The sequence below is a fragment of the Streptopelia decaocto genome (genome assembly GCF_964273445.1).
Source record: "Streptopelia decaocto genome assembly, chromosome: 4".
NCBI lineage: Eukaryota > Metazoa > Chordata > Aves > Columbiformes > Columbidae > Streptopelia > Streptopelia decaocto.
This window is the reverse complement of record NC_138658.1, coordinates 19,270,576-19,294,226: the sequence shown is the minus strand read 5'-3', so window position 1 is coordinate 19,294,226 and position 23,651 is coordinate 19,270,576. Positions and strand designations below refer to the sequence as shown.

Below are 23,651 nucleotides of genomic sequence, written 5' to 3'. Positions count from 1 at the left end.
ATCCCTTTATGCATATGAAGCGGAGAAAATATATTTGGAATATCATGACAACTCAGATTTCCTGAAGTGACTGTCAATACTGTGACTTTTTATCCATGGTGCAGCTGGTCTGTTCTCTAGCAAGGCCCGGTTTTTGTACACGACATTGTCATTCATATCAGGGGCCTCTGCAAGCTGAAGATTTTGGCTTCAAGGCTCCCTTGTCTGCTGCTCCCACTGGTGTCTTTCGCTTTCTATGGCCTTTCCACTGCGATACCCACTTGTGTATGAAAAAATATCTTTTATTGATACTGTATGCCCTGGATGTTAGTAAGAGAATTATTTTATGACTTCTCTTTGTAAAGAATGTTGAGATTTCCTAGAAAAACTGACAGCTAAAATTGCTTACTTATGCCTCCTCAGTTACCACAGTTCTTCTTTTTAGATACCGAACTTCAAGAATGGTCTTTAGGAACACAAAATCAGATAGGTAGGTCATGATTATGTTGGACCTAGGTGTTTTTGGAGGAATTATAGGTTGATGGAGAAAGAGGAGAACGTATGGTCATTTGTTTATTGTTTAATAGGATGATCGTAGTCCGGCATTCAATCCATGGTCAAAAAGCAGTTAAGTGAGTGCTTAAGGTTGTTATTTCTGCACTGACTCCTCTTTATTGATGGGTCAGTGGAAATTAGTTTGTACGATGTTGCATTATATAGCTGCAGCTTTATAAAATCATGTGTTATCATCAAAATGCTTCAGAACTAGAACATTCAAAAACTTGCAGAGGAGGGTTTCTGTTTGTTTCATTCTAGTAAAAAGCTTCTAAGTAGCTTTTCTTCTGTAGGCACTGTGCATATAGGGGCAATTGTACTGGGTCATCTCAAAGGTGCATTTAGATTCTGTTTACTGGCTTATGTTGCGGACAGGACACTGGGCTAAGAAATGGAGCGGGCACAGAGTCAGCCTTCCTGGGTGCATTTTCCCATCTCCCAGCCATCACAGGTGTAAGAACCACTTTCTGAGCCCACTTGTAAGCAGTTTGCTTTTGCAGCCCTCTGCACATATGAAGACTTCTTGTAGAGTGGGGTGAAAATAAGGAAAGCCAAGAAAGTGAGTTGCAGCAGAAACTTCTTGCTTGCACTGCAGATGGGAGTAAGTTTTGCAAATTGCTGTCATTAACCGGTAGCTGGAATTCCTGGAGCAACCCCAGGCATCATTTTCTTTCATCGTTTTTATATGAGTTTGGGAATTGCTGGAGAGGATGGATGCCCAGCTCCAACAGCCTTTTTGAAGAAACTGCTAATGAGGTCAGTTTTTCTCATGGCTTTTTCCAAGACCTGTAAACACCAGTAGAGCTGGGAAGAAAGCAGCCAGATAGATGGGGAGAGGCTGATGGCAGAATATGAATATGCACTGAGGGCAGGAATAAGAAGAGGCCTTGTAAATATCAGAAGGAAGGCTACTGCTCTAGAGCAACTTTGGCTTCTGCAGCCACATAACTCATGTGTGAGGCTGTGAGATCTGAACTGTGAAGGTATGGGCAATGGTGACAGGAGAAGGGAAAAAGATGGAACTGTGCAAGGGGAAAGCAAATGTTTCCCACCTGCCTGATGCACATTTCATACCTAGCTCCCCGAAGCCTCCCATGACCATATGGAGCTGCTTCCACCCCTTGATCTGCTAGCTCACTCCTTGTTTGTCATAGCTTCCTCTGCTGGCTGCTGCCACCCCAATGGGAGCTTCAGGGGTCAGGCAGAGCTATGGGAAAGGGGAGGATGTGGGGACCAGTTGTTGTTCTTGGCCCCTCATGAGGCAGCAGCACCACGGCAGCTTTGTCCCCAGGGACCCCTGCCTACCTTTACTAAGAGACATCGGTGTGGAAGCCGGGAATGCCAGAGGGCACAAGCTGTCCGGTAACTCTGCTTTGCTTCGGACCAAGAAGCAAATCCGTATGGTTCTGTGGTTTAGTCTGAATCCTTGTGGTTTGAACCTTGGCTAGAGAGTGGCTGATTGGAGAGACGGCGTTCCCAAGAAGGGCACCATGTCCCGCTCTCTTCCCCCTGCAGCTCCTTAGGGGGCCTTTCACCCAGTGCCCATTTAGTTATTTTGCTGTGTGGTGATGTTTCCAGGCCCTGTACGGAGAGAACATCCTTGGGTAGTTCATGCTGCTGTACAGAGGCACAGGCATTGCAGTCCTTTCTCGTTAGCAGGGAGAGGAGAAGGCTGTCACTACTTTACTAATGAGTCAGGAAAATCCTCTATGTTTGCAGTGTTGAATGCTTCTAATATGATTATTGCAGGTCTGAGTTTGGAGTTTGCCAATATCAGACAGCTTCGCTTCTGGCCAAAAACCCCCCCAAAACAGTAGTGGCTAGGTCCCCAGACCACCGTCTCCTGCAAATCCTTCCTACAGCCACCAGGACCCAGAATATTCAAGGTTGGTTCTTGGCCTCTTGTCTTCCACCTGGCATTGAAAAAAGTCAGTCTCAGGCAGCTGTGCATTTTAAAGCTGGGCCTTAATGTAATTCTCAAATATGCTAATTGACAGGCTTTTGTTTTCATTTGACAGTTTTGAAAAGCTTAGAAGAAAGGAGGAAAAATAAAAGAGTATTGTAAATAGCTGTAGGAAAAACCTCAACCCGCTGGCCATGTAATTTCTTTTTAAAACAAGCTTTCATACTATGGGAAGCTTTATCACACAGCAGATTTGCACACAATCTTATATGCCCGATATCTACACAATTTCCATAGTTTCTTAAGCATGCTTGCTCATTGTTAAAGTTGTTACTAAGGTTACTACAACTGTTGTTTAATAAGGAAGAAGCGCTTGCTTACCCCAAAGCTCGTCTATATTTTCCTGCTATCTGTGTATCTAATTAAAAGTACTTTTATTTTCTCTCTACAGACTTTGCTTAGACAGTGCCTTGACCCATCAGGGTTGTAACATTGCTATTTATCTGGAATTTAAACTCATAGCCCCTCCTACTACTTCTCCCCTTACTCTTGCCTCTTTTAAATAAACCAGAAGCGATTAAGCATGTAGGAACTAAGCAAAAACTTGGAGCGGCACAACTTTCCTTCTCTTGGCGCTACAAGAAAGTAAGACGCTTTCCAAGAGCAAATGTAATATCATAATTATAGGCCAAACGATGAAAATTTCAAGCTTTTTTTCCTTAGAGTTTAGTGGGACAAAACTGAAGCCTCTGGAAATGAAACTGGGGGGAGGACCTGACCCAAGCAGACAGAAATCTTTATTAAACACAGATGTCAAAAGCAGTAGCATGTAATTAGTGCCCTAATTGTGACTGGGCAAATAACGTTGGTGGCTTGGGGAGGGTCCAGATGCAGACATCTGACTGTGGATACCTCCCTTTGAGCTGGTTACCGAGGCCCGCTTTAAGGTCAGTGAAAAGAAAAAGACACTTCTGTAGTCTGTTTTATGTCATTCCTATCTCAGCCTGGTATAGGGGATACAAATTGCATCTTTAAGACTGGAATGAATTGACTTGTTCTTGCCTGCAACTTTCTTATGGTGCCTACCGGAGTTCCCAGGTTCTTTCTGTCTTGCTTGGGGTTTTTGCTTTGCTTTTTTTTAAAGAAAAAAAAAATTGTTTTTTTGTTTTTTTGTTTTCCAAATAAGAAAGAAAGAGAAGCAAAAACGCTTATTGATCTGAGAAGCTATAAGGTATTTTATATTCCCATTGGCTGGGCACAGGATTTGGAATATTTGAGTCCAATTCTAACCTTGACACTGACTTCATATACAGCTTTAGGCAAGCTTCCTGCTTGAAATGCAGAGGTTTAATATATGTTTGCATCTGAATGACAAACACCATTTAAGTGATATGTGGTGGTTTGTATTTTTTTTGAAGCACAAGTAGGTGTGTTTTTTTGTTTGGTGGGTTTTTTTTTTGTTTTGTTTTTGTTTTTTTTTCATTTTAGATTCAGCCCAGCTCTGGTTTTCTCCAAGATCAAAATCCACATAATTCTGGTAGTAGCCCAAGAGTACTTTATCTGCAGAATAACAAATTAAAAGTGCCTCAGTACAAGGTGGCTCATCACTCATAGTACAAGAGCAAAAGGTGGGAATGAGAAGCCTTTAAGCAGGAAAATAAGATTAGTGGAAGCCCGTTATATGAATTCACAGCTGGCTTATAGTGCATTTCTATGGTTTATCTAACTGTAAACTATAGCATCTTGTGCTTTGTCTCTCCAAGGGTTTAGGAAAGACTGTAGTGTTCTCAGTTGTACCTACACCATCCAACAATAGCAAATGTTCTTTTGTCTTCTTGTGTTTATTTGACACTGTTAAAGGCACAAACTCTCAGTAGTGAATGGGACTTGAAGTCTAAATTTAATTTGGATTAGCTGCTAATATATGCTTAGTTTGCATAGGTTGCTTGCAATGAAAATCCATGTGAGTATCGTGGGCAACAACTATGCATGCATATGTGCAAGTGTGAAAAATGCAGACCATTTTTTATTGCCAGAAAAAGGAAAAGGTAAAGAAACTTTATGCACAATGGGCATGCACAGATGTATATAGCATTATGAGCTCTAGCCTTCCTTTGAAGGGCTGTTTGCAAAATACACAAGAAGATTAAAGTGCCTGATAATATTCTGATGCATGGCTATGACTAACTGGGAGTTTAACCTCTTTAGCAGAGCGCAGACCACCTTTCCTGCTGGTCATCTTTTTGGTTTGTGTGGGGACACTGTGAAGCCTTCACACCTTTGGGATTTCGGCAAACTTCTCCCGCCATTGCTACAATGAGTTCAACCCTGCAGCAGCTGGCAACTTGGGGAAATTGCCTGCAGGCAAGATTTGCTGCTGTACTCAGGGACACCGTGTTGCTTTAGACAAGCTCTGAGTAGAACTAAGCACCTTTAATAGATAGCTTAAGAAGGCAGAGATGTGGTTTCCCCCTAACAGTAGCTAACACTTTTCTAAAAGCATTCACTGATAAGATCCTCTGGTGATAAGGTAACTGCAAACTTCATGTAACAGCTTGAGAAGGAGGGCAGAGCAGGCTGGTGTGGAACGTCTGTTCACAAGACCCTGGTTACTGCTGAGGTGGGCCCTTCCACACCTGTCAGTGCAGTTCCTGTAGACTGAGCACAGGCACCTCTTTTTTTCTTGATGTCACTCAGATATCAACAGCAGGAAGGCTCTAGGGCAGATAGTTTTACTGTTACTACTGACATTTGCTCCTGGCAGCCATCTTTCCCAGGTGTCTCACAGCCCGTTCCCCAACACTGGACACATACACACCTGTGCCCATGCTGGGCACTGTTATTGTGTACTCACACTGTGGAGAAAGATAAGGAGACACTGGGAGAAATGGTCCACGCTGTCCACTGGAAGGGCCTGAAAGCCAGGAGCAAAGAGCTTGTGTTGCTTGGGCAGGTTTCCCACAGCCGCTGTCTTTCCCAGGTGCTCCAGGTATGTGCATGGAGTGAAAAGATTCACCAGATCACAACACAGTACATCCTTTGGGGGAGCATGAAGTCAGTGCATGTGTCCAAATCAACGACACTCTGTGTGTATATTCAGATTAGTGATGGGAGAGAGGAAGAGATTTATTCTGGTTTGGAGACAGCTGCTATGGGTGAAATAAGGAAGGAAAGACCTGAGTGAAGGTCTTGGTCTGATGTTGTTGTTTGCTTCATAAACCATTATTTGTATTTTAGGTTGCTTAGGGTAATGTGCTTAAATATTGTGCTGAATCAGGACCTTGATTTGCTTTAAAATCTCTTTTTTTCTTCTTTATACTTAATCGGTAGACTTAAATAGTACATTTGCAGTTCACCCCACACACCAAGCCCAGCCTTGGGACTCTGTGACTCTGATCATTACTGGGATATGGGAGACCAGACAAGTACTTTTCCATTAGCTGTTGCATGCCTTTGTGGGACCCAAGGGCAGCTTGAGGTGAATGTACTGAGGCAACAAAGAGGTAAAGTTTATATGGTTTGCTTGCCCATATTTAGGGCAAAACTGCTATTCAGTACTGTCTGGCCTTTACCCCATGGCAAATAACTCTCAAACTGTGCTCGGAATAATTCAGAACATGTCTGGGGTATCCTGTATGATTCTTTGACTCTTTTATTCTTCACATATCTTCAAGAATCCTGCAATACTTTTTACAGTGCTGGCTATAACGTGTACTGAAAGCAAAAAAGGAATGTAAAGAAGAGTTGTTCCATCTGATTTGGTGCCCATCTCTGAAGAAATTTTGGTGCAGAAGTAATCTTATCAATGGATCCCTAATTCCCAGTGAACTTAACAGGAACTGAAGGCTTCAGCACTGCTCACGCCTGGGCTATGGGTTTTGTACAGCAGTTTTACAAAACTGCTGCTGCATGCATTCTTTTAAATAGACATGCAAAGGCAAGGCAAACAAGCAGTTCTTGCATTGCTCTTCTTTCCTAGACATGGATCAAGTTGATTGTGCTGATCAGGGAACTGTTTGGATGAAGGAAAAAGCCAGATCCATTTTGGATGTTTCTGATATCTTCTCTCTTTTAGAGTTTTCATTTAGTTGTTTGGGGTTTGTAAAGGTCTATAGCCTAACACAATTCTACTTCTAAACTCATCTGTCCCCTGCTTATTTTTTTTTATTTCCTTTCACTAAAATGGCTCGTGAGCATAGTGAGAATTAGGACTTGAAAAAATACGAGTATTAACTCATTAGCATCCAAAAGATGTATTTGCCTCTTCTTTACCTCCCATGCTTGTGTCTCCTTTGCAGTGCCTACTGCACTGTTTAACCTGTACTTAGATAACCTACACTCCTTTAAAAGTATGTGTCCTTGCAAAGAAATCATTGGGTCACCTACATCTTCAGAGAAGCTGCACAGTTGGGCACAGGGGACATCTGGGGACAAGGAGGCAGGCTTACAGAGGCAAGCTCTGGGATAAATTCACCATTTTGTTTGTAGCACAGTACAACTTGTCCTGTTGTTGATTCACAAGATTTTTCTTCTTTTTTGTATTAGTAGTGGAAATCTGTTAATTCTGATCTTAAGCTATTTTCAAAGGGAAATTTCATTTATGGTGATATTATCCCAAGAGGGTGACTAAAATGTGTGGGCTCAAACTGATACAGTGTGTATAGGCTGTCTCTTATTTCTTTCCTTTTCTGATTGCACCAAACACTTTGCTTTGAAAAGCAGCAACTTTAATGTAGTCATGTGGGAGAATATCTGAAATTACTTACCACGTTGTTTTGAGGAACTGGAAGGTGCTGTTTCATGCAACTGTGGAATAAGTAACTACGTTGATGTGAGGTGGTGTTTGTTGGAAGATTACACCTGTGACATGAATGGGAGATGACCATACTATTTCTGAGTTCAGCCTTCTGACAGCTTGCCATCAGTCTTGTAGAGATCATACGCTAGACAGGCTTTGGTAATAAAAGATGTTGAATAGAAGCTCATAGTCCATGGAAACCAACACTGTGATCGGGAGAGTGCCAGCATGCCTCTGCCATCCCTTGTCTCTTTGGGTTCCGTCTTCAAATTTTCTCTGAGTTTATTCTTGAGTACTACATTATTTAAGTACGTGATTTGTGCCATGGCAGTACTTTGCCTGCAACTGGAAGGTAAATTGCTTGCTCTAAGCATAGGAAGAGCTCTTCCCTTGCAGCAGCTAGACAAGATTTTTAGTCTGTCAGTTCTGAAGTCATAACCAGAGCTCATATCCTACCGGTGCCTTAATGCTGAAGGAAAGCAGAGGCTGCATCAGAGATTGCTCCTTTGCAGAGCACAAGAACGCTTTCCTCTCCCAAATGCCCCTTCAGTAGGCAGGCAGGGTGGCATGAGTGTGCTTCACTGGCTTGCTATGACTTGTGCTCGTCCAAAGATGAATCAGGTCAAGATTTTCCCCAGGAGACCATTCCTAGTGTCACATATGCAGTTTAAGGAACTAGTAAGTAGTGAATGAGTAGTTACGGTGCATGTGTAACGACACTGGGTATGTCGCTTTGCTGCTTAGTTTAAAACACAAGAGGTTCCTGCATTTCTTTTCTACCCTGATTTGACTTATTCAGGAGATACAGCTTTAATAATCTGCAGTGTCTGCTTTTTATCATTAGTTTCTCGCCTGCCCAGATACAAAGCAGATTGGGAATGTTTTCAGAGGGTGAAGATTTATCAGCACAGCTCCCAGACAAGTCAATTAGAGGCTGCCTGACTAAATCCTCATAACGCGGTTTGAAAATGTAGCTCCTGCTGTCTGCGAGGACCATTGCAGGGAGAGCGTAGTTCAGCTTTTCCATGTGAGAGACAGGAGTAGGCATTGCCAGCTAAGTAGTTTAGCTCTAGGGCTCTTAGCACCTTCGTTAAGGCTTTTACACAAGCAGAGGAATGCTGGCACTCCGTACGTGATGAGCAGCGTTACTGCTTTGCCAGTGTTTGTTGGGCTGAAGTGGGATTAAATTTGATGGACCTGGAGAGGAGGAAGCCATGTAGATCATACACTTGGGCAGGAAGGCTGGCTGACAGTGATTTCATCCATGAAATAATTTGTGCTCTGAAGTCCAGTTAAACTTGCCAATAATTTTGTATTGAGAAAATTAATTGCATCCTTTGCCTGTGTTTTACTCAACAGCTTCCCCAGGGACCCTGCATGCCAGATCTCCTCAGAAGTGTGCCATTTAGTGTCTTTTCATTCATATTTAAGTTTGGGTTGTGTAGAGGGAGAGACAGAAATTATGTAAGAAAAACATTTTAAAGGCAAGCTGGAAGTGATCTATAAGATATATGCACATGTGCTTCAGAGGGATCACTTTTTTTCCCCCAGTCTGTTCTAGACACACACAGTTTGAGCAGCATAGTTGGTTTTTTAATATATTTTTCCACTACTTTTTGTATAGATTTCTTCACTTCTGCATCCCTCACTAGCTAGGTGTTCTCCAAAGTGTCCATTTCAACAGCAAAAAGTGTCTTTCTTGCAGCAATGCAATGGGGTGGTGTAAAAGAGTGCAATAAACACCAGTAAAGATATACATCGTTATCTTCTTTATTTTGATGAAATTAATACACACGGAGCCGCCAGTCCTCTTTTACCACACAGCTGGAGCAATGGAAGTACAAAACTTCAGTCTGTGATGGAAATCCGTCTCCACTGTGGTCGGGCAGAGTTGATACATGGGAGAAGCCACAGATGATGTGACCCCTCTCTCTCTTCAGCAATGTGTCCTTCTCTCATCTGCTCATCCTTCTCTCAAAGCTTTGATGAAAGCTCATACCGGTTCTTGATTTTTCTCTAGGTTCTTTAGCCCACATCAGTGTCATTACCTGGCTGTAGGGTCATGCTATTTGCCTGCTTTGACTTCACCAGCGCTGTTACTGTTTTACTCTAATCCACTGCCTTTTTTGTTACCCTTCTTCCCTGTCCTCCACTTCACCTCCCAGTGTGATGCCATTCCCGCTGGTGGCTGGGAGCCTGACAGCTGGCCAGGGCAGGCCGCTCTGGCCAGGGCCATGGCTGCCTGCTTTGCATCCAGGCAGCAAGAGTAACTCTTTCTGTCCGGCCAGCCTGGCTAAAATGCGAGCAAGCTGATCGTTTTCCTCACTGTTAGCTCCTTCAGATTTAACTGATGCCCTGAGCAGCTTGTACTTCTTATCCTTAACAGGAATTGTTTCTTCTTCTGATGACTGTTCGCAAAAACAAGGGTGATGACAGACTCCCCAGCCGCCCTTAGCAGCGTGGGTAAGAGGCAAAGGTTTGACCTCCTTCATGAGGCAGAGGTTCCTCTGTGAGCCTGCAGAGTTGAATGGGTTACTGGCTAGATTGGCAGATCAAGATTTTACCAACTTCAAACAGATTTCACAATGTGAATTTCCTGTGTATTTGAAACACTGCCCTGGCCAAGAAGAACTGGGCAGGCAGGCGCAGCATGGAAGAGCACAGCATGCGCTTTAAGTGAGCAATTGCGATCCAAAATCAATTTGCTATGTCAGGCTTCATCCTGTGAGTTAGCAGGCGCTGGTGCAGTGCTTTCAGCAGTGTGAGAAAATCGGAGTAGTAGGGGAGTGGTTTGATGCATGAAATACTTTCATTTGTTGGAAGCAGTCGCATGTAACTCACCTCGCTTTGCTTGGCTACGTGTCTGAGTTCAGCTCCGACTCGGCTTTTGAAGGGCTGTCTTGCTCTCCCCACTGTCTCTGCATGACAACTGCAGAAAGTGTCATTAAGAGGCCACTGTGGAGCCTATGGACTTTAGACACTGGTCACAAGATGTGGTTGTACCTCAGGCAGTGATGCCCTTTGTCGCTGTTGACTTCTAATGGCAGTCTTAGAAGTGGTACAACAAGGAAAAGGATGTGCAAGAAGTGAGGAATCTTTTCAAATGTTGAAGCTGCATTGCTGCAATGCAAATGGCAATAGTAGTTATTCCATATTGATCTCAGGTTGAGCTGGTTATGGCCATTTATGTCTTTGCTTAGGAGAGGTGTCACATCAAATCAAATTGCTTCGTGTCACTTCACAGCAACCCTTGGGGTGCTTGCTAAGTTGCTGGTAGGATTTGATTACAGCCCAAGAAGTTCAGGAGTGAATGTCACTGAGTCTTCAGCTTTCAGACTGGAGATGGCTGAGTTGGGGTGGCATTTGGCAGAGCTCATGGTGAGCACTCCCTGTCAGAGGTGGGGGGGATCAAGATCTATCTGGAGAAGTTCAAGGAGAGGGAGGGAGAAGAAAGGTGGGGCAAGCTCAGGAACACCTGGAAGAAGAGGTGCTAAATCAGACTGAGAGGGAGAGAAGATGACCTGCAGGAATGGCCAAAACTGAGTCATTCCTGTGGAAGAGAACTGAGACCCATTTGAACACAGACAGCTGGTGGGTCAGACCATGTTTCAATGTGAGGAACAGAAAAGATGAATTTTTATTTTTAACAGACTCACAGAAGAGCAATGTGGAGAATATGGTGACCCTTGTTTTGTGTAAATGTGCATCTTCGCTGAGGAAGATGGATATTGGGCTTTGGCTGGTTTCTCTGCTTTCCCCTGGGGAGCAAAGACAGCTCTGGAGTGAGACATGTCCCAGCACAGCTGTGGAACAAGCATGTCAGAGTCTTGCAGTTGTTGCCCTTGCCTTGTACTTAAGTGGCTGGAGGAAAGCCAGCGACAATGTGTCCACTATGTACCTGACAGATGAAAGCATCTGTAAAAGCAACCCCAGCCTCCTTGTCGGTGGGCTCACAGATCATCTGGCCACCGAGTGGAAGTGGACTTGTGTTAGACACTGCAAATCATGCTCAGCCTCTGCAGGCAGAAAAAGAATTTAGTCTCTCAGCTTCCTGCCCAGGTTTTTCATTTTTTCAAAAGAGCAATGAGAAGACTAAGCCGCTGCTGCAGCCCTGGTCATTCCCTGTGGATGACTGGAACAGCCACCCACCGAAGGCAGCGCGACGGTGGAGGATGGGCTGGCGAGTGGCTCGGCTGTTGCTATAACAACAGCACCTTGGTCTCATTTATTTTGAAAAATGAATTGCGGCTGGTGGGATAAAGCAGAACAGCTTCTCTCTGCAGAGGAAAGTGCTGCCAACAGCTTCAGTGCTCTCTTGTTTATGTCTCGGGTCTGTCATGGCATATCCCAGCAGCTCTGCCGAAAATTTCAGAATGGGTTGGATTAGACCATTCGGATCCACGTGTGTCTGCATGTTTGCATGTGCAGCTTCTGTCCCCCCCACCTCTCCCCTAATCAAGAGTTACTTATAAAGTCAACCCACTAAAGTTTGACCTTTTCTTGCTCTGCAACTAGAGTTTCTCTAAAGGCACATAAATAATAACAAGTCCTGCTTCACTCTGTCTTCTGCCTTGGGGTAGAAACCTGCTGTGAAATGCAGGTCCATGAGCCAAATACTTTGTGTGAATAAAGCTAAAGGCCTATGAACCTGGCAAGGATTTTTGTTTGTTTTATTTTTTTATTTTATGCATCAAGAGTTTTCTGTTCCTAGACATAAATCTCTAAGCTGCTGCTAATGTCTTCATGATGCATACTGTAAATCACATACACAAGCTATGTACTGCTACTTACATGAGATAAAAGACACTTTACGTGAGAATATTTTACTTCAGGCATTGTTTTTACAGAGGGAAGGGCAAGTGCTGAGATTTTAGTCTAGGGAGGCCTGCTGGTAGTAAACTGTTTGCCAGCATATGGTCAGTGTATGATATTCAAGCCATCTAATAGTTGACATGGTGATTTGGAATGAAATCAAGATTTGAAAATGAATGTTTGCGTTGAAATAATTTGATAAGAATGTTTCTGTGTTGTACCCCCAGAAGAGATCCATCTATTGTTATGGCTTCCAAGCCCTCCAAAATGCCAGAGCTAAGGTTCTTCCTCACCTGCAATGGTTGTATCCAGCATGTTCCCTTCAAATAAACCTTTCATGTTGTCTGTCTACCTACAGTTGTTCAGAGCAAAGAAAGAAAATAAAGATTAGTTTTTTTCTGGTGCCTATTAATCCCCCAACTCCTAAAGCCTCTGAAAGAGAATAATGTGGAGCCACAAATTATAGAATGGGCTTCATTTTATTTTAATTTGCAACAAGACATGATTTCTGTACATTTGCTATTTGGAAAATAGCTTCTGTGTTAAAGCTACTTTTTGTTGTGATGCATGATAAACTTGATTCTTTATATACTGGGCCTACTTTTACTTTCATTGTGGTCACTGTATACTTGTACATGGGACATCCAAGTTTCAGCACATGATGAAATCTTTAGGAGCTGGTTATTTGCTACTAGATAGTTTTCATTCTTTTGGTAGACATTCACGTACAAATAAGGTGATGGATTCAGGAGAAATTAGTAAACAATGTGAAATATGAAAGTGTATTGCTCTAACTGATATTCTGTAAGGGATGGCTTCAAACCGTTGTGAAATGTGTGCAGTCAGTTCTTTTGTATTTCTCAGGAAATAATCACTCTCACTCATCACTGACTTGTTATTAACACAAATTAAGATTTTTTTTTTTTTTTTCCCTGTCTCTCCTTTGTATGAACTTTTCTTTACGACTAGAGTCCTTCACCAGGTCCTTTGGTATGACTCTTCTTATTTTAATTCTGCATTTTAGCAAATATAGCCTCAGGACAAATGGCCATTGCAAATTTTAGACAATTCTTTGAACTCTGTTTTTCTGTTTGTGCCCATTGAACTTAGTCTTGAGTCACTTGCTGTTCGGTGACTGTTTTTCTGATGTGGAAGGCAAAGAGGGATAGTGACTTTGTAGTGAGGTGGCTGAGGAGCTGAAATGGGGATAAAGCAATATTGTAAGTTGTCTGAGCGGCCCATCAGGAACAACATTTAAATATGCTATTTTAAGCCATAATATCAACTGTGTTATTGACCACCTGCACTTGAGGCCAGATTGTACTCTTTCTTTTCTTGCTCTGAAGAAAGGAAATGTGGAAGTGACTGTGCTCCTGTACTTGTGAACTGGTGCCATTACCACATCCACATCATCCTTTCCTCATCTCCAGGATCTAAACCAGGGTATATATAAAGTTCAGTAAAACAAGCTTAGAGGCTCAGCAGTAGTCTTCTGCCACACACCAGTTACACTGGTTGAAAAGCAGCAGGGAACTGTAATGCCCTGCGATAGTGTTCAGTTTAACATAGGTTTTTAGGGGCGGGAAGCAGCGGAGGTAAGAGCCATATCATAAGCCTCCTTGTGGCATCTGATTTTTCTCCTTCACACTAGACCCAGGTGTTGACTTACCTTCCACATCACTGTTAACTGGCACAGACGAGGCAATTACCAGCCCTGGGCAAGCGCCTCTTGCTAGAGCTTGCTGCTGCCATGGCCCGGGGAGATGAAAAGTTGATGCTTCTGCAGTCAGGTGTGCTCCTGCAGACCGTGGCTGATGAACATGACTGTGCATGGCTTGAATTGAGAGGGTGCCAGCATGGTGTGTGCTCCTGCCTGCAGCTGCCACCACGTGCAGGACCCCATCCCCAGGCATCAGCAGTTGAGTGAGGGAAGAGGAGCAGGAGCCCAGTGATGGGGACCCTGCGCGTGGAATGGGGAGGCCCAAAACATGCCCCACCTTACAGCCTTCTTGACCATTGCCTTGCCTTTGGTGGGTTCCCCATCACAACCTGTGGCACAGGGGGAGGAATATCTTGGTGTGAACAGCTGGCATTGCTGTTCCCAGACTCCCAGGAGCCAGGGGTGGGGAAGGACTCAGGGCAGGGGCAAGCAGTGGTCCACGTGGCAGAGGCTGCGGTCACAGAGCAGCCCTTCTCCGTGCCGCACCACAGAAGCTGAGAGGAGAAGGAATTTCAGTCTCTGGGAGGCTTGGAACACACTGGCGTTGTGCAGGGGGAGCAGCCAGCTCAGGCACATACGCCAGCAGGGACCCACTGGTGACTCTTAGCCATGTGCTAATCATCTTCCCACATGAAAAAGCTCTTCTGCTCCAGTACAAATCAAGGAGTTGATGGTCGTCTTGAGGACTTATTGACTTTGCCTTTCTGCTTTGTTATGAAGGTCACAGCTCTGCAGAGGTCCAGCATGTGGCTTAGTGTCCCACACATGTTCAGCTGGGACCGCAACAAACACACACACTGGCCGTGTCCTCCTGCATTGCATGCCCAAGAGGCCACCCAGGCCTGAGGGCAAGAGAAGGACACAGCCTCCTGGGAACCGCTCCCTCTAAAATGGGGATGAGATACGGATTTGCTTGTCCGTCTTACACATGGGATGAAAGGGTAGCTGGCCCTCTGGGATGGGAGAAATAAATGGGACCTGGATTGTGGGAAGAAAGAAGGTTGAGGACCTCTAAGTTAGGGAAGGGGTGGGAGCTGGGTGTCTGGGATTTTCATACCAGTAAAAATACTTTAAAATTGATAAAATCTTTCAGTATTTTGTCTTCTATTGTTCTAGTATCAAGGATCCAAGTGTGTCCTGAAGGCGTTCGCTAGAGTTGTGACCTCTTTGCTTCCTCCCCTCCCCACTATTGTTTTTTGCTATAGCCAGAGGGATGCTTTTTTTAGCCTGGTACATAAGCGGAGGTGTGGTAGGAGAGGACTGTATGTTGTTACAGTGCTTGCTATACTACTTTTAACTTGAATTAAAGCTTACATTAATACATTTCTTTATAACATTTTCACAGCTAATTTAGTTGTTTTCCTGGAGACTGGTCTGGCTGTCATTTCTTACAATACCTCCTGGCACACAGGTTATTTCCTTTTTTTTTGTGATTTGATTGAGTTAACATCAAGCAAAGTGCCTTCTATTTTTTAGGGTAAATATATTTTTTTCCTCATTTAAAACTGATCCTCAGTGTGTTTTGCAGTCGGGAACAGAGGGCTAATCAAATGAAACCATGTTAATGAATTTTCTCAAAAAAATGTTAGTGTCAACAACACATTTCAATACAAGTAGTCAATCAATTATATTGCAGGTATTTTTAAAATAAACTTATAGGAACTTCAAACAAAGAGATTTTCAGAGTAAATAATAAATTTTATTGATTCCTCTTCCCCCCTCCTTGATTTCAGACTCCTTAAAGAGTTGAACTTTCAGTAGACATTGCTGAGTGTTTTCTGAAAACCAAAGTCTAAACACTGTGTTAGGCACCAAAAAGTTGAATTACTCTACTTGTGCCATAAAATTGAGGTAGCTTGGACAGCACAGGCCTATTTTACAGTTCTGCAACTGTGAACCTCTGCTGTCCTATTCAGTGGCAGGTTTGGGTTTTTTTGTTTGGTTGGTTTACCCTGTCTTCTCAAATTGATCAAGGCATAAGAACAAAATCAAAGAAAATTCCTAATCAGAGTTTTTAAAACTTATTGTCACTAGGAGGCTTAGTATCTGTCACAAGGCTCATCGGCACTTTGTCTTTGCAACTGGTTAATATTATTTTTTTTCCCTCTTGTTTTGCTTTCAGCTTCAAGAGACGGTCAAAAGGAAGTTGGAAGGAGCACGTTCACCTCTCAATGGAGAGCAGCAGAATGGAGTTTGCGATGGGAGCTTTTCTCCAACCAGCAAGCGGATACGGAAGGATGTACCAGGCATCGAGGCAATCAACAGCTTGCCCAATAATTTGCCTTTGCCCGCTGTTTCTCCTCTTCAACAGCTTGACATGAAAGCTCCCCTGCCCCTGCAGAACAGTGGAACTCATGGTAGTGGTCTAGATGACTTGGGTAAAAATGGTGGGCTTGCTGAGATAAAGCTCCCTGTTAACGGTTGCAATGAGTTAGATGACAGTTTTAATATCCTGCAGAACAAGGAACTAAAGCAAGAGCCTTTGGATGACCCCAGCTGCATAGACACTTCTGAAACATCTCTTTCAAATCAGAACAAGCTCTTCTCAGACATTAACCTGAATGACCAGGAGTGGCAGGAGCTAATAGATGAACTAGCAAACACTGTTCCAGAAGATGATATACAAGATTTGTTCAATGAGGACTTTGAAGAGAAGAAGGAGCCGGAATTTCCCAGGCCTGCAACAGACACGCAAGAGAATGCAAGTGTGAAAAGCGATCCATCTCATTCTCCATTTGCTCATGTCCCGCTAGGGTCTCCTCAGGTGAGACCTTCTTCTTCAGGTCCTCCATTTTCAAATGTTTCCACAGCTTCTAGCATAGCTTCTGCGTCCAGCGCCCCGTCAGCTCCAGTCCCTGCCGGCTCACCAGCCAACTGTGTTGTTCAGTCCCCACAAACGCCCAGCCAGGCCCATACTCCTGGCCAGACACAGAACCGGTCTGGAAATGGCTATCTCATTAATCCAGCAGCAGCAACTGTGGCAGGATCAGGGCCTGGGCCAGTGAATATACCCAGTGCTGACTTGTCTCCAGCCGAGCAGCTCAAGCAAATGGCGGCACAGCAGCAGCAAAGAGCTAAGCTCATGCAGCAGAAGCAGCAGCAGCAACAGCATCCAAATCAAGCCTCAAGCTGGTCACCTGTGGGCCCTCCATCTAGTCCATATGGAGGACCCTTCAGTGCAGACAAACCAAATAGCCCCATGATGTATCCCCAAGCCTTTAACAACCAAAACCCAATAGTGCCTCCAATGGCAAACAATCCACAGAAGACCACAATTAATAACTACCTCCCTCAAAATCACATGAATATGATCAGTCAACAGCCAAATAACCTGGGCACAAACTCCTTAAGCAAACAGCCCAACATGCTTTCTTACGGCAACACCAAACCTCTAACCCACTTTAATGCTGAGCTGAGTCAGAGGATGACCCCACCAATGGCAAACCCCGGCAAGAACCCCATGATGCCGTACCTTCAGCAGCAGCAGTCCCAGCAGCCGCAGATGCAAGCTCAGATGGCGCACCTGAGCGAGGAACAGAAGCGCATGCTCATCATGAAGCAGAAAGGCATGATGAACCAGTCCATGGCATATGCAGCACTTCCTTCCCTTGGTCAGGTAAGTGCGAGTGCACAATACGCTGGCAACCAAAAAGAAGCTAATACAAAGACTTAGTAACTCTCTGTATGGTCTCCTTTTTCTCCTGGAAAGTAGGGAATGTCATTGCAGATGTTTCTTGGACTTTTCATGTGGCATTGGAGCTTGACCATTTTATGAAATGACTGAAATGACATTGTATTGTGGTTTAGAAATGTTGTTAAATGGCTCTTTTTCTGAACTAGCGCTCTTTCCCGGTGCTTGTGCTGATGAGTGCTCTAGGGCTACTCTGGGAAGTTTTGGGTAGGAGTTACTTCTCCTTTGAGGGTTCATTTCCTTTTTTCTTCATTGTGTAAGACTTGATGCTTTTGGATCCCAAACCACTGCATGGCTTAGTTTCCTCAGAGTAATTAGCATTATAACAAAAAGACGGAGTGGTTGCCCCCTCTTCTTGGGGCAGGGATCCAGGCAGCTTTAACCAGCATGTTTCGCATATTGGCTCAGGGGGAAAGAAGGAAGGACATTTTGGGTGATGAGTGCCTTTGATTTCCCCTGGAAGAAGTAAACACAATTGAATTTTAGTGGTACTTGAACCATGCATGAAATAAGACAGTTTATTCCAGGACTTTCAAGCAGTCTTTAGGAACCTCAAGTATTTTATTATTGTGAATCTGTAGAGTCTTCTAGCTTACATTCGGCAAGAGGCTAAAGCTATGTGGGCTTGAGTGACTCTGCATTGCTGTCTCATGTATTTTCCATGCTAACCTCTGGAATGATAGCTGCCAGGCTTGGGGAATGCTTTGGAATAAATTAATAACTGGTTTGAATTATGGTTATAGCAATGCCGAGCAGCCCTGTCGTCTCCTAGGTCAACTGGGTGGTTTTGGTTGTGCAGCCTGTGTAAAGATCTGCACATAAGTGTCATGGAAAAGCTCAAGAGTAAATTTTCTGAATGTTGTTTTAAGGGTTTTAAAACAATTAAAGTTAATAATTAGCTCACGAAGTGGGTGGTGCCTTCATAGGAGTTATGTGCCACCAAAACATGTCAGGAATTCTGATATAATAGTACACTAATAGAATTTTATGGTTATAGCGTAACAGCTTTTCACCAAATTTGCTGTTTCCACACCACCTACAAGGAGTATTTCCGAGTATGGTTTAACTGTGACTCACACTGTAATGCATACAAAAATGCAGCAAAACTTGTCATTTCTGCAGCCTGTGGAGTCTGAGGATCTACCAATAGGAGGAGTAGAAGCTTTACCAGGTCAGAGCCCATCGTGTTGTTTAAAACTAATTGCAAAACAAAAAGAAATATTCATCTGCCTCCTGCGTTTGGTTCAGGACGTATCTCTATTGTAGTTCTGTGCGCATATTGCATTTGAAATAACTAGTCTAAAGCCTTTTCTTTTTGTGAAGACTTAGCTAGAGAAATAGTGTGATAATGACACTAATGATTAACCTGAGCTACAGAACTTGTCAGATTGTAACTGAGGGGCAGAGGATGTTTGGTCAAGCTGTCTGATGCTTTATCATTTCTTTGTTTTTGTTAAAATTGCTGAACTTGATGACCCATCAAACAGTTGATAGGACAAACTGCTTATCTGAAAGAGTTAACGTCATCTCCTCCATTTCACAAGTTGAGAAATTCACGTTAATATCTCACTGTGGTTCTCTAGTGTGAACAGGAAGCCAAGATTCCATATATCTGATCTCCTTTTTTTTTTCCTGTAGGAAAAACTAGATATTTGGATACAACTAGACATTCTTCAAAACCAAGTTCAGATATTAAGTAATTTCTATATCTTACAAAGAAGAAACTTAAGGCAAAGCTATACTTTGTTACATAATATGTGCAATTCACATTTAATGACCCAGTCGGGATGAGGCACCTCTCTTGCTTGTGTGTAGACATAGAAAGGTCTCTTTAGTACTTGTGAAGCCCACTTACCTACAGCAAAGGGATTTTGTTTGGTGAGGAAGGTTGAAATAATGGACTTGTAAGTGTAATGTATTTCTTCATTTCTCCCCTTCCTGCTTCCCTGAAAAGCATTATTCTGTGGAAAATTGGAAAGCTTATTATTGTGAGATGTGGTTGGTAGAAACAGATTGTTTTTGCAAAGGTGATAAAAATGATATGTTGATATTGTTGAGTTAAATCCTGACTGATGCAGATGATCTGATTCTGCTGCTTTCTGCAGGATGTAGATGGTCAGACTTGCCAGATTGTATATGGAAAATAAGGAGATGGCATTCTTCAGTTTGAAACACATTTCTGAAAGTAAAGCGAATATATTTTTCAGTCAGTTTGTAGTTTCAATTCCATTGTAGTTTTGGTCTTTGATACAGAATTGTAAAAGTATAGGTGTGTGCTAAATAATAATGAGAATTTAACAAATGGCATTTAAGGGAAAATAAAATTCTAACTGTTGCATTCCATGATTAGTACTGACCATATATTTTTGTCAGGTGGCTACTAGGCCCTCCTCTTGTTGGTAACGTATTTATAGAAACATTTATTGTTGCCTTTCACAGCAGTGGCCAGGCTCAGCTCTAGTTGGGCTTTGGCTGTTCTAATTTTCTCCCTGCATAACCTTCTTGGACTCCTTTGTTCTTCAGGACTGCCTCCCAAGGGACTCTGCCAACCAGCCTTCTGAACAGGTCAAAGTCTGCCCTTCAGAAGTCTGAGGTAGCAGTTCTGCTGACCACCCCTCTAACTTCTCCAAGGACAGTAAACTCAGTCATTTCATGATCACTTTGCCCAAGGTGACCTCCAACTGACACATTGCCCGTGAGCCCTTTTCTATTTACAAATAACAGATCCAGTGGGGCTTCTTCCCTGGTAGGCTCACTAACCGGATGGAAAGCTGCCTGGCACAAAGAGATCTGAGAGTGTTGATTGACAGCTGGCTGAACACAAGCCAGCAGTGTGCCCAGGTGGCCAAAAAGGCCAATAGCATCCTGCCTTGTATCAGGAATAGTGTGGCCAGCAGGACTACAGAAGTGATTGTGCCACTGTACTCGGCACTGGTGAGGCCCCACCTTGAATCCTGTGTTCAGTTTTGGGCCCTTCATCATTAGAAGGACATTGAGATGCTGGAGAGAAGCAGAGGAGGTGATGAAACTGGCGAGGAGCCTGGAGCACAAGTCTGATGGGGAACGACTGAGGGAACTGGGACTGTTTGGCCTGGAGAACAGGAGGCTGAGGGGAGACCTTATCGCTGTCTACAGCTACCTGAAAGGAGGTTGTAGCATGGAGGGTGTCAGTCTCTTCTCCCAAGTAGCAAGTGATAGGACAGGAGGAAATGGCCTCAAGTTGTGCCAGGGGATATTTAGATTGGATATTAGGAAAACAAAAGGGTTGTCAGGCATTGGAACAGGCTGCTCAGGGAACTGGTGGAGTCACCATCCCTGGAGGTGTTTAAAAAGTGTTTAGATGAGGTTCTTAGGAACATGGTTTAGTGCTAGAGTTAGGTTATGGTTGGACTTGATGATCCTGAGGGTCTCTTCCAACTGAAATGATTCTATGATTCTACAAGGGCACATCTGAGAACCAAAAGATTATTTATGGAACATCAGGCATGTACAAAAACTCCTGGTCTGATATTCTGTGTACTACTGTAAAATTCAATCATGGCTAGTTGTGTGCATGTGTGTATACATATACATGCACCATCTACACTAATTAAACCTATGTCCATTTGGGCCTAAGGTATTAATGTTGTTAATAAGCACAAGTTTTGCATGTACTCATTACTTTGGTCACTGAGCATACTTTAGAGAGACACACCAGTTTTTCAGTTCATCTGAGACCTTGCAAGGGCTCTGTGGAGGTCACAGTGACTGTCCTATCAATGTGTCAGTGACTGGCTAGTGCTCTGGGCTGGTGTCTTGGGCTTGCTGTGCTACAAACTCCTGTAAAGAGAGGTGAGCAGAGCAAGAGGAAGCCGTGCAGCTCCATATCTGTGTGTCTGGACAGGCAGAGTGCTAAATTAGTAGGTTAGCTAGCAAAACTAGTATCCACCTAAGGCAGGATTTCTGTAAAGGCTTTCTATGCTGTTGGTGTTGAAACTTCTTTTGTCAGATGCTTTAGTCCTTGGCTTTGCTGTGCAGATCCAGGACTGGTACTGGCACTGTGGCTGGAACCTCTGATGCACTATTGCTGAACAACCTGTACAACCTGAAGCACGATGTCCTCTATTTTATACTATAGCTTGTTCTCTTCGGAGGAGCACTGGGTGGGGTATTTTTGTTTTTCCAAGAAACAGATACTGATTTTGATTTCTGAGTTGGGGATTTTTCCAGGGTTAGCCTGAAGGTAATTCAGACTCATTCTGCAGAATTAACTGTTACAGCCGTGGCTGGATCGTTACCCATCTACATTCAGCAAAATCTGTGGTTGAATCCTGATCCATCTACATTCAGCAAGGCTCTGTTCTCCTACTGGTGTCCCCTCATGCCTGACTTCTCTTCACTTGGTCAAGCTTGTAATTAGAAATCCCTGCTCTTAGCTTTGCCCCATGTAGCCTAATCTGCCCTAAAACCAGTTGTTTATTTGTGAGTATGTGGCAGGTGTTGCCCTTCAGCCTCTTGCTTTTCCTGGGTGGTTCTTTCAGTTTTGCTTATCTGTGGATATAGGCTAAACCAGCATGTTCCATTTTTCACTGGGGCTGATTCCTTGTTAGGTGTTTGAGGACTAGAGATCCTCTGTTATTCTGGTTACCATGTGATAATAAAAAAGAATTGGTTTCACACCCAGATGCAACAGGGGCTTTCTTTAGACTTCTTATGTGATTTAAAAAACAAAAGCAAGCAAGCCTAAGCCACCGTGCTCTGTCAAAAATTAGATTTTTGTTTAACCTAAAAAGTTTAATTTAGTTTTTGAAGGTGTGTGTAAGGTTTTATGGGAGGTGCCTTGTCTCTTTTTTTTTTTTTTTTTAAGTAATTTTAAATTGGGGAAAAGCAAAAACATTTTCTATGGAAAATTTCAGAATCATTAACTGTGCCTTTTGTTGGTTCCAGCTGTTCAATATGTATGCATAAGTGTAAGATAAAAAAGCAGCCCAATGGAACAGAAGTTGAATGGCTGAGACAGAATTTGATGTTTGGAGCCAAGTGAGTGAGGGAGAATAATGAGAGGTTGAAACAAAACAAAATTCTCTGTGGGTTCAAGAAAAATAAAAGTAGACTGCAGCTCTTTGCCTGCATGGGACTGTGAGGATGCTGCAATTATAGTTCCTATCGAAACCACTAGTTACATTGAAACTGGAGTGATGTGAACGAAGAGAAGAAATGACATTGTACTGAAAGAATATCTTCAATTTCTCTTTTCTGTCCTTTGTTTTAATCTTATAAATTCAAGATGCATCATCTGCTCAGTCTGGCTTTGCATGTGAAGGATAAAGGGAGATCTCTGTCCTGAGAATGTTTCCAAAATGTAATTGTCTTTGCCCTTTTTAAGTGAAAACGTGTATTTCTTACTGGACTTGTAAAAGAGACTTTCTACTTTTTGAAGGTTATCTTTGGGATAGTCAGAAGAAGAGATTGTTGATGTTGTGGGATTTGGCTTTTTTTTGGCTTTTTTCTACCTGAAAGTAAAGACGTAAGTTTATAGATCTCTACTCATTGCGTTAAAGTGTGGCAGAAACACAAATGTCTTACCAGATTTTTTGTGGAGACAAGCTGGAATGGAAATGATGACCAAGACTGTGAGGATCTCTTGCTGAACAACCTGTAGAGATGCAGTGAATGCCCATTTATCCTATGTTTGAATTGTGACTGCTGTTTCCCGTGAAAGGTTTGCCCTGGAGGTCAGATGCAGTACCTGCCTTTTACAAATCCCAAAATGTGCTCCCTAGAAGTCGGTCTCCCATAGACTGACAGAAGGGTAAATGATATGTGCTCAGATGCATTCTGACCGTCTCAACAGGCAGTTTGTAAACAGTAGCCCAGCCTTCTTACCACTCCTGCTGTCATCTGCCTGTTTGTTTGAGAAGGAGGTCATGTTAACATAAATCACTAGAAATAAATGTTCCGAAATGAATTGTTCCATTGTTTTGCTGGAGAGCATGTCAGAATAACTGTTTTTTTCCTCTTTTTAAATACCAGAATTGTAGTGGTAAGTCTCTGACTCGTAGAAACTTCTCCACTTTTACAAGATTTGTTTAAATACATTGTTGTGCGGTGTGCTTCTGGTCTAGTTTCTTGAAAACTCTTGACCGTGAGTTATTCTCATCTATAAAGAAATTGTCTTATGTTACTCTCAGAAGCAGAAAATTTGTATTACTGG

At 43.1% G+C, this 23,651-nt stretch overlaps 1 protein-coding gene across 1 annotated transcript in view; it reads left to right on the top strand.

Annotated features, from left to right (window-relative positions):
• Window positions 1-14,035: 14,035 nt before the first annotated feature.
• MAML3 (mastermind like transcriptional coactivator 3) overlaps window positions 14,036-23,651 on the top strand; it is a gene marked incomplete at its 5' end in the record, with an annotated part of 96,485 nt that continues 86,869 nt past the window's right edge. Inside the window, 2 exons of the mRNA XM_082051207.1 lie at window positions 14,036-14,077; window positions 15,890-17,383. Coding sequence (XP_081907333.1) covers window positions 14,036-14,077; window positions 15,890-17,383 — 1,536 coding nt within the window. The remainder of the gene's footprint in view (window positions 14,078-15,889; window positions 17,384-23,651) is intronic.